Source organism: Peromyscus leucopus, chromosome 12, assembly GCF_004664715.2.
Source record: "Peromyscus leucopus breed LL Stock chromosome 12, UCI_PerLeu_2.1, whole genome shotgun sequence".
Taxonomy (NCBI): Eukaryota; Metazoa; Chordata; class Mammalia; order Rodentia; family Cricetidae; genus Peromyscus; species Peromyscus leucopus.
Window position 1 is genome coordinate 25,092,627 of NC_051073.1, and position 12,856 is coordinate 25,105,482.

Below are 12,856 nucleotides of genomic sequence, written 5' to 3' on the forward strand. Positions count from 1 at the left end.
TTCTTGGGCTGGGCTGTTTTTGCATCACATGTGGGCTGAAATCAGGGCAAGGCAGCTGTTAATAATAAATGGCGACTGTCAGCCACATGCCTGTGTGTCTCTGTGTTCTCCTACACCTTCAGTTGCTTGGATTGGGAGGACTACAGGGCATGTGCTATGGAGTTAGCATGAACCTGTGCCTCCCTCTTAATTTCCTCATACCTGTCTTCCCTAAGAACAGCATCTGCCCCAAGATGCCGAACTATGCGTCTCTCCCCTGAATTTCATTCCGGTGCGTTGCTCCCCTCCACCTATCAACAGATTTCACATCTCTAGTCCCCTTTCATCACACCCGGCTAGAACAATCAATGATAGCAGAAGTATCACGATCAAGTATCTAAAGTGATAGAAGCCAACTGAAAATCAATAACCTAGAATTATGGTCTTCCCTATTCATATACATTTTTCTCTACAAATAGCTAAGAATTCAAAGATGAAGTGGCATATAGTAATCAAATACTTAAATATTATATATGATTTCCCCCAAAAAACAGATACTTGAATTTTTATTCACAGTGTGGGGCTTAGTTACTTTGAAGAAGAGAAGGAAAAATCATGTAATACTTTGAAAAAAGGAATATTCAGTACAATCGGAGAAAAATCTAAAATAGTAAAGGATCATTTCTAAGGCCCTTAAATTCATGTAAGAACCATTTTCTTTTCTTTTCTTTTCTTTTTTTATAGCAAGTGCCACAGCGTCGCCGTGCCTCCGTTAAAGGAAGATAGGAAACTGCAAATGTGAGCATCATTACAGAAGAGGGCAGATCCGCTCGGCACAAAGACCCTAGCAACAACTTCTGCAGTTGCCAGGAGGCTCCATTCTTCCCTGTCCTGGAGAAGCATGCTCCACTTAAGATCAATCGCTCTGTTCTCATTGTGGTGTGACTTGCCACATGTTAGTTCTAGTAATGAACCGCCTTTAATTACCAAAACAGGACTTAACTGCCAGCAAACTCCCATCTGCAGCCCTATCAGGAAAACAGCTGGCAGACAGCTGCAGCCGCACAGGGACCCACAGGGAAGCCTCGCTGTGGCTTCTGAGGCAGGGCAGGCTAGAGACTGGGAGGAAGCTTCTTGAGCTTTCCAGCAAGAACTGGGAGATCTCAGAGAGACTGTGAACTAAGATAGGTTCCTGCCGTCCCTCAAGCCCGGATTATTGTTTCTCAGGCTTTCTCCTCCTAAGTGTACCAAGTGGTAACCTAGTTAGCAAATTAATCACATCTGTACTGTTTGGGACTCTATTTTGGCCGAGGGGAGAAGAAGAAGTTTAACTGCCTTGAAAAATTATTTTATACTTTTGACTTTGCCAAGCCTCAGTAACAAAGAAGGAAACACGATGCGTGGTATCTGGTGCCAAGGAGGATAGGAAGCAGTTTATTGGGCAGACAGAGCTTTCAATGGCAGACCGGACCTGTGTCTGGGACTCCTAGGATGCAAAGTGATGAGACGCGTCACTTCAGTACCAACAGATAGCTCATTAAGGCTCTGTTCAACATTTCTTTTTAAGCGAAAGGCTGACCTTGGCTCTTATTTTGTTTTTACTTACCAGACGTGCTACTGCCCCGATCTGAGCTGTTGTAAGAGCCTCCTGTGTTCTGGTCATAGGATTGGTTGTACGGAATGGTTGGGGGGATTGTGTCATTTGCCCGATAATCTAGACATTTCAGATAGAAAAAAAAAAATAATAATTGTTTATCTCCTCTCTGTTATTTCACATTTGTTTGGTTTCTATTTCTGAGCAACTGAAGAAGCCAGCTGGACCGTTTCCTCGTCTGGTTTCATTTTGTTTTTCTCTTCAGATTATCAGGATAGGGGAAAAGCTTCTAGCTGAAGGGGACACATACATGTATGTGTTTTTCGATATGATAACAAGGAATGTGGGCACAGCTTTGTGTGTTTCATATGCTTAAGGACTTGGATTCAGTTGGATGCCCAGAATAGTATACTCGTGTACTATCTATCCATCCCTCCCTCCCACCTCCCACCCCCCACCTCCACTACCCAACCCCCCCAACACCCATCCCCCGTGGGCAGAGAAGTAGAGGTATTGTAAACCAAGACAGATGCCAAGTGCACCCAGACCTAAACTTTTGCCCATTCTCTGAGGTTGCCTCTTGGCTTAAGCACACACCAGGCAGAGCTTTTTAGCCTAGCTTCAAATGGTAATAATATATTTAGCAGATTAGCTACATACGCAACTCTAGTTACATAGTAACAAAACCGAAACAAGTCAGCAACATTGTATCTAGTAAAAATACATCCCCAATAAGAAAACACAGCATCTCAATCCAGCCCAGAGAGGCTTCTGCTTGCTTGGGTAGAGGTGACAGTGCAAATGATAAGCCTTTCACTGACAGACACACAGGCAACACTAATTTGTTCGTCTATTTGCATTCCTGAGCATTTATTATTATATTTCCATGTACTCAATTTGATCTCAAACAGTATAAATGAGCAGACGTTATAAACTATTTGTACATAGGACTTCCAAACCTTTCCAAGGCTCAGAGTAAAAGCACATAATGTGGCAGAAAAATGTCACAAGAGTTTGATCCACCACAGTGAACTCCACGACTATAGAAACTGTCCTACCCTCGTCAGTATTTGTCATGAACTTATGCAGGAGTCTTAATGAATTTCATTAAATTGGGTTATTATATCAATCAAGTGCTTCCTTAAACTTGGGAAAAGGTTAAATGACTTTATTATGAAATTAAAATATATAGCATGGATTTAATGAAATGAAATGCTTAAATTACCCTTTGATAATCTCGAGTTGTAAGCCTCAAGAAAATAAATCCTTGTCTATAATTACTTAGCGCAAAATGCATCTTTTACCTGTGTACTTGGACAACATTGTCCCATCTATTCAAATTAGAGCAATCTTGTTTTTCCTAGAGGTACAACTTTGCAAATCATGTTGTTATGGCAGTAGCCTGAAGAAGTACAAAGAAATCAACTACCTATCTCTTTCCAACCCACACATTACAATAGCGAGCCATTCCCCTCAGGCCATACAATACCATTCTGGTGCTTTAAGTTAATATTAAACTCAATTTATTTTAGGTTCTATACTGACAGACTTCAATCAGGTCAACCACAGAAATTTAGGTCCTAGAATTATACATTATAGCAGTCAGAGGGCCACATGAAGTGCTACAAGAAATTGAACCACTTCTCCAGTTCAAGTTTAATTTAATTATTTTTCTTCAGTTTGATAGAAAAATGCCATTCGTTTCTATGACCATGTAGAAGCAATTATCTTCCATCCTCAAGTGGAAAGGATGGAATAGTCTATTTATTGAGAATGTGAGGTATTGTGATGACTGTACATCTGCCTTATGAATAAAAGATTGCATGTCCTAAGCAATCCCTCACCTACTATTAAATTTAAATTAATCTCCAAACCATTTGAAAATACTTATATATTATTATAAAATCAATTTTCCAAGGTTATTGTTGTGCTAATTAACTCTTTGGCACTGGAAATTTTTTGAAGCCAACGAGACAAGAATCCCTTCAAGTCATCAAAGGGAAAATTTGGCCTGGTCGTCACAGAGGCGTTCTCAGCTAGCGCTGGGGTTAAGGATGTCACCACAGAGAGGGGTGGGGACCCATGCAAGGCCTTTTACCTTTGTTCAGCTTGTTTTGCTCCATGATGTTATACTGAATGGGTGCCACTTCCTGTTTCTGCTGGCCAGGAGGCTTCCAGTGTTTCTCGCTGGAGTCGCCGCCGCCGCTGCCGCCGCCGCCGTTGTTCATATTGTTGCTGAGGTTGGCCTGGATGAGCTGCGTGGTAGCATAAGGGGTGGGCTGCCCTGATGGATTGACAAAACGCCCGTCCTTCAGATTTGGGCTATTGAAGGTTTTCATCTCATTGATTTTGTTACTAAGGTCCACATCACCATAAACAGTTGACTCAGGGAGCATCAGATTTGTTTGTTTGTTATCCAGTTGGCTGTTATAATTTGCTATACAATCAGCTACGTGCAATGAAGAGGAAAAGGAAAAAGTCATTCTGCAGGGTTATTCGTCTTAAATTGCCTTCTCTAAGAAGCTTCCTGAGCTATAATGAAATTGGTCTACAAAGTACAAGTGTACCTAAGATGAACAGAAGGAGTGAAATATTCACACGGGCGTTCCAAGGAAACCAAAATTTGAGGAACTGAGAATATCCATAAGCTTTTGGGTAGGAACCAAATCATTTGGAACCTCTGTTAGCATCATGTCTGACTCACGTAAACACAGCTTTCCTTAAACAACTCCATCATAGGAATTCCACTACAACAATATATATGCACATCTGCATGGGTCAACATCACAATCCCTCATCTCGAGTTACTGACCTATTTGAAGCTACTAGTTAGCTATCAAAACAACAGAACTAAGCAAATAAGTGGAGGACTCACACCAGGGGTAAATACAGCTTCTAACTGCACTATCAAAGACTTGATATTTCAATGTTTTATAAAATGCTTCTATTCAGAGCTAAGAGGGACAGGGAAAAGTAATAGTAAATAGTGCTCAGGAGGACTTTATTAGTTCGTGATTTAGACAAACAGGATAATCATTATCCGGGAAGGATGGTACATAACCATTGTTCATGGTTTCATAATGACACCCCATGAAGTCTAAAATGACAATAATGATGACAAAATGAATCATGGTCACCAGGGTCTTTTAATCAAATAAAGACAGAAATAATATCTACTATTTCTAACATCTCATTTCCATGCTAATTCTACCTTCATTGCGATAATTAGAAACTCAATAACATAGACACAGATGTGTTTAAAGCCTGCAAAACTATTAAAACAACAGGAAGAGGTAGAGTTATATTTTGGGTTAAAACATTTTAAATTGAAAAGTTACCATGGAGGAATAACATTGTTTTATTCATGTTGTTCAAAAGTGGCACCAACATTAACAGGTTTCTTGGAGAATTAGCTTTCAATGGGACATCTTTAAAAGTGAGAAATTAACATGCTGGCTACTTACGAGGCAATCAGGAACATAATCTTAAGAACTTGCAATTTCCCTATCCTACTGAATTCAACCACTCTGCCTATCTGTTATACACCACGAAGCATGGATGTTCAGTTCATCTGGCCTGTAGTAATTCCACCTTTAATATGTAGGCATTAGGTTCTGCTTAGTAGTAGTAAGAAATACAACAAAAGCAATATGGTTTTGGGAACCTCATCATGTTTTGGCAATCTTTCTATATGAGTCTTATGAAATAGGTAGTTTCTAATCTTGCCTTCCCACTTACCCTACATTGGCAATATAACAACCACTGGTTACATTTGACTACTAAGCACTTCAAATGTGGCTAGCACACATGAGGAAACATGCCATCAATTTGAATTGTAAAAGCCATCTGTGGCTCTCCTATTGGGCAGCATAGCTCTGTATATTATGGGATGGCCAGCACTGACTCCTTTCTGTTGGTGTGGACACTGTCTTTTATGTAGGGTTGTGGGGCTATCAGTCTAGGCCATTTGAGCATGGAGCTCTAGAGGCCACGGATTTGTTGCATGGATATGGAACATCTACGTGCAGTGAACGAGACCTAGGATTACTTTAGGCGAGGACACAGAGATCATTGATTTTTCTCATAATTTATAGCATATTCATCTACAGCCTACTTTCTGTCCCTCCCCTTTTTTTAAGTCTATGCAGCTTCTACTTCCACAGTCATATCTTTTTGTCCTTTGCAATTATTTTAGCTTCAAATTTTGTGACTATCGGGACTTCCTTGTTTTGATTTGTAAGAAGCAATTTTAACTTTCCTTCTTTACCTTGCAAATTCCACATCTGTTTGTTCTTCTCTGATGTTTTAGGGGAAACTTATACAATACACAGTAAATGTAGGCGGGCACTGCTGCTGTGTGTTTTTATGCGTGTACACCAATGAGTACCCTGGTAGCCTTCAGATTTGTTTTTATATTATAAAATCTGATTTCAAAATTTAGCTCTTTGTAAAGTTTTGTTAGGATTGGTTACTGTTGGTCACCATCACTGTTGTTGCCAGTAAGAATCTGGTTTTCTTTACAGATTCATTGGCCTTTCCATAGTCATAATAAAAATCAGAATTAAAAACACTCTGACTTTTTCATAATTTCATTTTCATCTATTCTAGAACTTGTATATTCTGTCCTCTGGAAATGATGGACAGAGAAGTAGAGGTGTCTAGGGAATGGAGAAAAATATTTGACCAAGCTGGACTGCTACACAATCACGACTTCCTAAGATCGTTGACCAGTTTCCTTCTCATTGAGGAAGGACACATGGTTGGTTGTTCCTGGCTAATTCCTTGTAAGGCGGATACACTTTCAGCTCTAGCTGCGTCCCTAACCTGGGCGACTGTAGGTTGTCAGGTTACTGTCGCTGTTCCCATTGCTCGCTGTACAGCAGTTGATGGAGCAGTCAGTGTGATGGTTCCCAGTGTTGGGCCACGTGTCTGCCAGCCAGGGCTGCGTGGCAGGCTCACTGATGTTGAGAAGTCCCGGCCTATAGGAAAACAACGCAGAAAAGCCGGTGTTTAGGACTAGAAAATGACTCTTATTCAGGATTCCAGCAAACATTTTACTTCATTAATCTTGCCACAATATAGGGAGCTAGACCAAAGGATGCCACGGTGAATTCTATTTGACAGACAGGCAATCGCAATGCCATATGCTACGAGGTATCAATGTGGACACATCTATAAATCTGGAAAGCAGTATTTCAGAGTTAAAAAATCTTACTGTCGGCAACTTTCATCTCCCTTTATGTCATGGTGATTAAAAAATCAAATACAGACTCTGAAATGATCAGTGCCCAATCTTGAGTCTTGTAGGTAGGGTCAATTGCTTGACTTCATTTTTTGACCCGTTGAAATGGCTTCATTAGAAAACGGAACAGTAAATAAACTGAACAAATTGATCTTTCTTATCAAGCATCCTTGCATATTTTTCTTCCAAGTCCTACTTCCTTCAGAAAGAGTGTGGGGCTCTAGGGCATCTTGTACAATGCCACATCAGTGGTGCAGCAGCACATCATGTATCAGCATGCTGTTCTGTAAGCTTGTCAACTCATAGGGGCAATGTAACATTGTCCCCCAATGAAGTTCCTGCATAATGGAAAGCTAATGAATAAGATCTGATAAGACAAAGATGTTGACATATCAGTGCCCCCTCCACACAACTAATGCTAATCGGCTTCCCCTCCGGGGAGGCCGAGTGCCTGGGCAGCAATGAATGGGTGACCCAGAACACTTGTGCCAAGGAATCAAACCGCAGGCTGTGTACTTTGTCAACCCTGACCCCACTTCAGCTCAGCAGAAGAGATAAAGAGCTCTGCTGTGCCATCCACAATGGGACACGCCGGCGCTATAGACGACACCAGGGTTTTCATTGTCCTCGCTGAAGTACAATCACCACACTTCTCATTGAGCTGGGAAGCACGAACTTCATCTATTCCTCTCTATGGCTTGTTTTTACTTGGTCACATGTGTTGCTAACAGTGTGTACCTTGTGCAAATGATGGTCACGTGAGGGCTAGTTCATTTCGGATGAAGCATGTGGATTGATAATTCTCGTAGCTGTGTCCATATGGGAGCATATACTTACTCAGTTAAAAGGAGAATTTACTCCCAGCTTATAACGTGTAAAGCCTTGTTCTGAGTTCTTTAAATGGAGTCACCCGTTTAAACATCGTCGTATTACGGGTTCAGACTGCTATTATCCAGACTTTGCAGAAGAGAAAACCGGGGCATGTGAGAGAGGTTTGGATACTTGTGTGCACAGTGAGTGAATGACAGAGCTGAGCTTCAAACAGGAACAATGGCCCCAGTGTCCACACCCTGGTGTGGCATGTTATAAACACACACAGAAACATGTGGGAATCCTCTCATGTTCCCAAACACTTGGTCACAGGAAGAATGAGGAAAATGTTTTATAGTCTCAATAAAGCTGTTAAAATCGGGCTGTTTAATGATTCAAAACTGTTGGTAGAAACATACTGTGAAGAGCAATGTTGCTGGACTGTTGAAATTCTAAACACTGAAACGTAAGTTGGGGTATGGATATTTGGGGACTGCAATAGACGTTAGTGATAGAAAATCTGCATTGAGTAATCTTTACCTTTCTTAGTTTATTTCCTGTGAACTTAAGCCTAGAGTGCTTCCACTGTTGGAGCTGTTAGGAATAGAATGTCTGTGGTCGGCACTGCAGAGATACTGTGGTATACATGAAGTGTAGGTCAGGTGGAAAATTCCCAGGCTGCCTTGCATGTTTCAAAAGGAACAGACAGTGTTTTTAATGCTACTGTGATTCCCTCTGAAAAAACACTCTTACAGGGAGTGCTTTGATATCATCAGAGGCTTAGTGAACGTCTCATATAGATGGGTGATTTCCAGCAGGAAGCAAGATCAACAAATGGCACCTCGGGCTTCTGTTTAGACTTGAGTTTGGAATGAAAATTACTCTCAGGGAGCAGGTAAAACACGACTATTGTCCCACGATGAGGCGTAAAGTGCCAGGTGTGTATTCCAGAGGTCTCGGTGGAAGAGGCAAGCAACACCCACAGCTGCTCTCATCAGGGTGTGCGTGTCTTTTGCAACTAACAATTCCAAGGGCTATGCTGATACATTTTATGTCTTTTGCAACTAACAATTCCAAGGGCTATGCTGATACATTTTAGCTTATCGATCTCATGTGTAACTTTAGTTACCCAACAGGAGCAAAGCCTAAGTGTCGACTGGCTGCAGCATGTTAAAAATAACTTTATATGACTGCATCTATCCATATATTAAGAGGATTCATTTGAGTCACAACAAAACAAACAACCCTCCCCCCCAAAAAAACCAACCAATGAAACAAACAAAAACCCAAATGTGCTCTAAAAATTACATGTCAATTGCTTTCCTTTTCCATTACTTCAGATATTCCTCTCTTTCACTCCAAGAACACTTATTTGAATTGATAAACCACAACATAAATACCACGGAGTCTAGGAGCTATGGAAAAATCATGTAGCATCCCAGTAGTGAAGGCTGCCATCCTATTGGCCGGGTCTCTTCCCCACAGACTGGGTGAATGAGTTTCAAAGCCCTAGGAAACGTCTCAGAGTTGCCAGTGTTTTTAAGAGAAGCAAGATGTGGGTTCTATCCGCTTCTGTGTGTTCTTCCCCGACAGGAAATGTGGTATTGGCATTCTTTCTCAGGCTAGGCTGACCTTCACACACCCTCCCTCAGGTTTCCCTAGTTTTTCCTAGTTTATGCTGTGGTTTGGAGTTTAAGTAGGTTCTCTTGGAAGAGGCAATTGGAATGTCTGAAGCCTGGGAAACAAATGAGGAAGGGCAGCTATTGAATACCGCGGTGCTCCTTCTGGATTACCACACACTCCTTGTCCTTTGAGTGTTGGGAGCAGGTCTTCTGCTCGATCCACAACACTCGTTCTTTTTCTCTAAGGGATAAGTAAATCTACAGTGTGAAGAACTCTAAGATTTTTACAGAGCCTCTTCTTTTATAAAGTGGAAAAAAAAATCCAGTCCCAAATAATAGAGGGGTACCTTTGGCCTCCATGCACATGACCTATACACTCACATCCATTCATGTATCAATCATAAACTGTGTATTTATTACAGAGCAGGATTTCACATTTTATCGTCACGTGTCGTTATACACACCAAGCGTTAATAGGCTTTTCTGTCAAAGTCTAAACAGTAACCATTGAAGGTTTTTTGTGCTTGATAGTCTTGTGGTAACCACTCAATTCTGTCAGCAGCTCAGAAGCAGCTATAGACAGCATGAGAAAAAATGCATTTTTTTTTCAAACTTTTAAAATCACATGTATGTGTGTACCCCTATGAGATGTGCACCTAGTGCCTTCAGAACCCAGAAGAGGGTGTCTGATCCCCTGCAGCTGGAGCTACCAGCAGTTGTACCCCAGCTGGTGTGAGGACTGGGAACACAAGCTAGCTCTTCTGCAAGGCCAGTGGCATGCTTTCAACAATGGACCCATCTCCACAGGCCCAGCAGCAGGTTGGATGTGGTCTAAAGATACAAATAGTGATGCCTGATTTAAAAAAAAAAAGAGGGGGGGGCGCGATTTACCTCATGCTTACCTGAGATCGTTCCATGGTACATATTTCACGGGAAACGATCAAAAGATGAGATTGGGTAAACTGATAAGGGATGGTAGGTAGAAAGCTATCTTTGGACTAATCCAATAAACCGTGTGCAACGTCAAATCCAGTGTGCACAGAAGACAATGTAATACAGGCAAGCTGGCATGGCAAAACAAAGGTCTGTGGGCTTTACGTGTTATGCTAAGTTTGGGTTCGATAGATTATATGTGGAACCAGGGGCCCTGCTGGTAACAGTTTCTTCAGGACGTGATTAATGCACATCCCAAAGATCATTCTTGCCTAAACGGGCAGAGAATCTGCAGGCACAGTTTTAATGAAACAAGATGCAGCGGGACCGTCTGGTGTTTTCCTTCCAGATGCGGCCACGAGGGTAAACTAGCGCTTCCAGACACATAACATGAGAGGCCGTGAACGCGGGGAGAGATGGCTGAGCAAAGGCCTTCATGGCAACAGGAGGGGAAATCATCTGACTAGAGGACTGTGCCTGAGTTGTCATTAACCGAGTGATGCACCAGGTCCACTGAGGATCCAGCATCTGAGACGGATGAAGAACACCAGGGCTGAAGAGATGGACAAAGAGAACTTGGTGGAGAAGTCTGACCCAGTGCACATTCTCTGTCCCATCAACACAAAACATACAAACACACACATACATGTGTGCACCTAAGAGCATGGGACAAACACACACTGCACAGCCATCCCTTGGCTAGGAACGATGCTGTGTCCCAATGAACGATTGTTCTTATCCTGTTTTATGTTCCCCCAAATGATTAGCAACTGCTACAACATAGCCGATTTGGAAAAGCGCTCATCTTCTTTAATGTGCATCTTGTCTTTCTCATTATATTTTAAAATCCAGGGTGGGGATTTTTACCCATGGTGGCTGCTGAATAGTACAAGTTTATTCTAGTTAATGAACCAACATGTTTAAAATTGTGTGAAAACAAAACAAAACAACAATAATAAAAGAAAAAACAGCATTTAAACTAAAAAAATAAAAAAGAAAAAACAGCCATCCTGAGTTATAACTCTGAAATTTTCATTGAACCATATCCTCACCAACATCCCTGCACCTTTCCTCATTGGGGACAATGACAATTTCTACTGAGGATTGGAAATAAATCTACTTCATGAATCGGCATCTGTTTTTAAGTTTAAATGGCTATGTCTTCATTGCTGGCAAATTCGAAAACAGAGAATTTAAGAACCTCACAATTCTTCACTCACAACAGAAGACCCATTTAGTGCTTCTTATGCATTTCTGCCATTGTTTCCCACACGAGAATTTTGTTTTCCCTAGGTTGTAAAGGATTTAGCAGAGGAATGGGGCTTATATTTTATTCTTATGCATGTGTGTGTGAGCATGTGCACGCACGTCCATGCACAGAGGCCACTGCCAAGATCCCTGAGGTCTGCAGTCTGAAGCACACACACAAAAGGTGGTGGCTAAAGTCATCAGGCATTGCAGAGTTACCTAAGAGGAAATGTCTCTGTGCCAGAGGCTCATTCAGGAATGCCTGGGCCGTGCCTGATATGGAATTCCCCAGGATGCCAAAACAGGCTGTGGTTTAATTCTCGAATCTAGTGGATTTATTTTTTCACGCAGACTTCCTAGCTTTGGGAGTGTTTGGGAGGCTGGCTTTTGTTTCACAGGTATGAAAACAAGAAGTTAATGGTACCCAGGGATGAAAAGATTAGTGCCGATTGCCACATTTGCAAAGCCTTGGCTAGAGGCAGGCAACTTCTTCTTCCAAATCACTCTTTGTTATACAGCACGTTCAGTAACATTCCTATCAGACGTGCCTTAGAATTGGGAATAATACTTTATTCACCTTTCACTGTCCGGTAGCTAACCACATTATTCAACTAGACACAGAAAGGTACTCAGTAAGTTAAACAAATTGGAATTATCAAATAGCTTTTTGTTGGAAGGTTTTTATTTATTATTTTTATTTTCATTTTCTTCCTCATCCCCCCCATCATCTTGATGTTATTGGATTATTTTGGGGGGGGGTGGTGAAAATAAATCACTTATTGTGGAAAATATTTAAGCCTATGTCCTGTGATTTACGCCTGTGTCGGCCCCTTTAAGACTTCCTGGCACCTCGGTTTGTGATTTCTCTGTGAATATATTACAGTTCACTGAATAATAATAACCCCCCCCAAAAAAAACCATAAATATGGAATGGAGGTTCATTTTAATTAGAGGTGAAAAATCTCTTTGTTAGCAAGCTACCTAGATCCTTGTCCTTTCAATGTATTCCCCTCCAAATGTGGATGTGAATCGTGCTAGATTCCTACCAAGAACAAACAGCACCCACAACTTCCGTATAACTGCCGCATTCAGCAGGTTTCCAAGTGAACGCCTTTCTTTGATAGTGTCTGTTAACTAGCTACATTTCTTAATCTTCCTAAGTGCCACAGCTTAATCACTTTAACTCCTCGTAATCATCCGCTACATCAGCAAGTCTGTTTTTCCTCGGGTGAAGCGCGCCCTCTCGTGGTCAAGGTCTAAAATGCAACCGTTCATATCAACAACTGTAAACCCTTTGGTTGGAAGAGTACATACAGCTGAAGGGAGAGATCTCTCCAAAGTATGGGAATAAATTTCACATGGGAGCTTACTCTTTGAACAAAGGAAGCAGTGTGGCTGAGAAGACAAGAAAGGGCTGGAATTCCCCTC

General features: G+C 41.5%; 1 protein-coding gene across 1 annotated transcript in view; it reads right to left on the reverse strand.

Moving 5' to 3' along the window:
- Positions 1 to 12,856, reverse strand: part of Robo1 (roundabout guidance receptor 1) — a 992,815-nt gene that overhangs the window by 39,182 nt on the left and 940,777 nt on the right. The window contains 3 exon segments of the mRNA XM_028874769.2: positions 1,586 to 1,693; positions 3,672 to 4,022; positions 6,398 to 6,552. Of these exon segments, the coding sequence (XP_028730602.2) occupies positions 1,586 to 1,693; positions 3,672 to 4,022; positions 6,398 to 6,552 (614 nt within the window).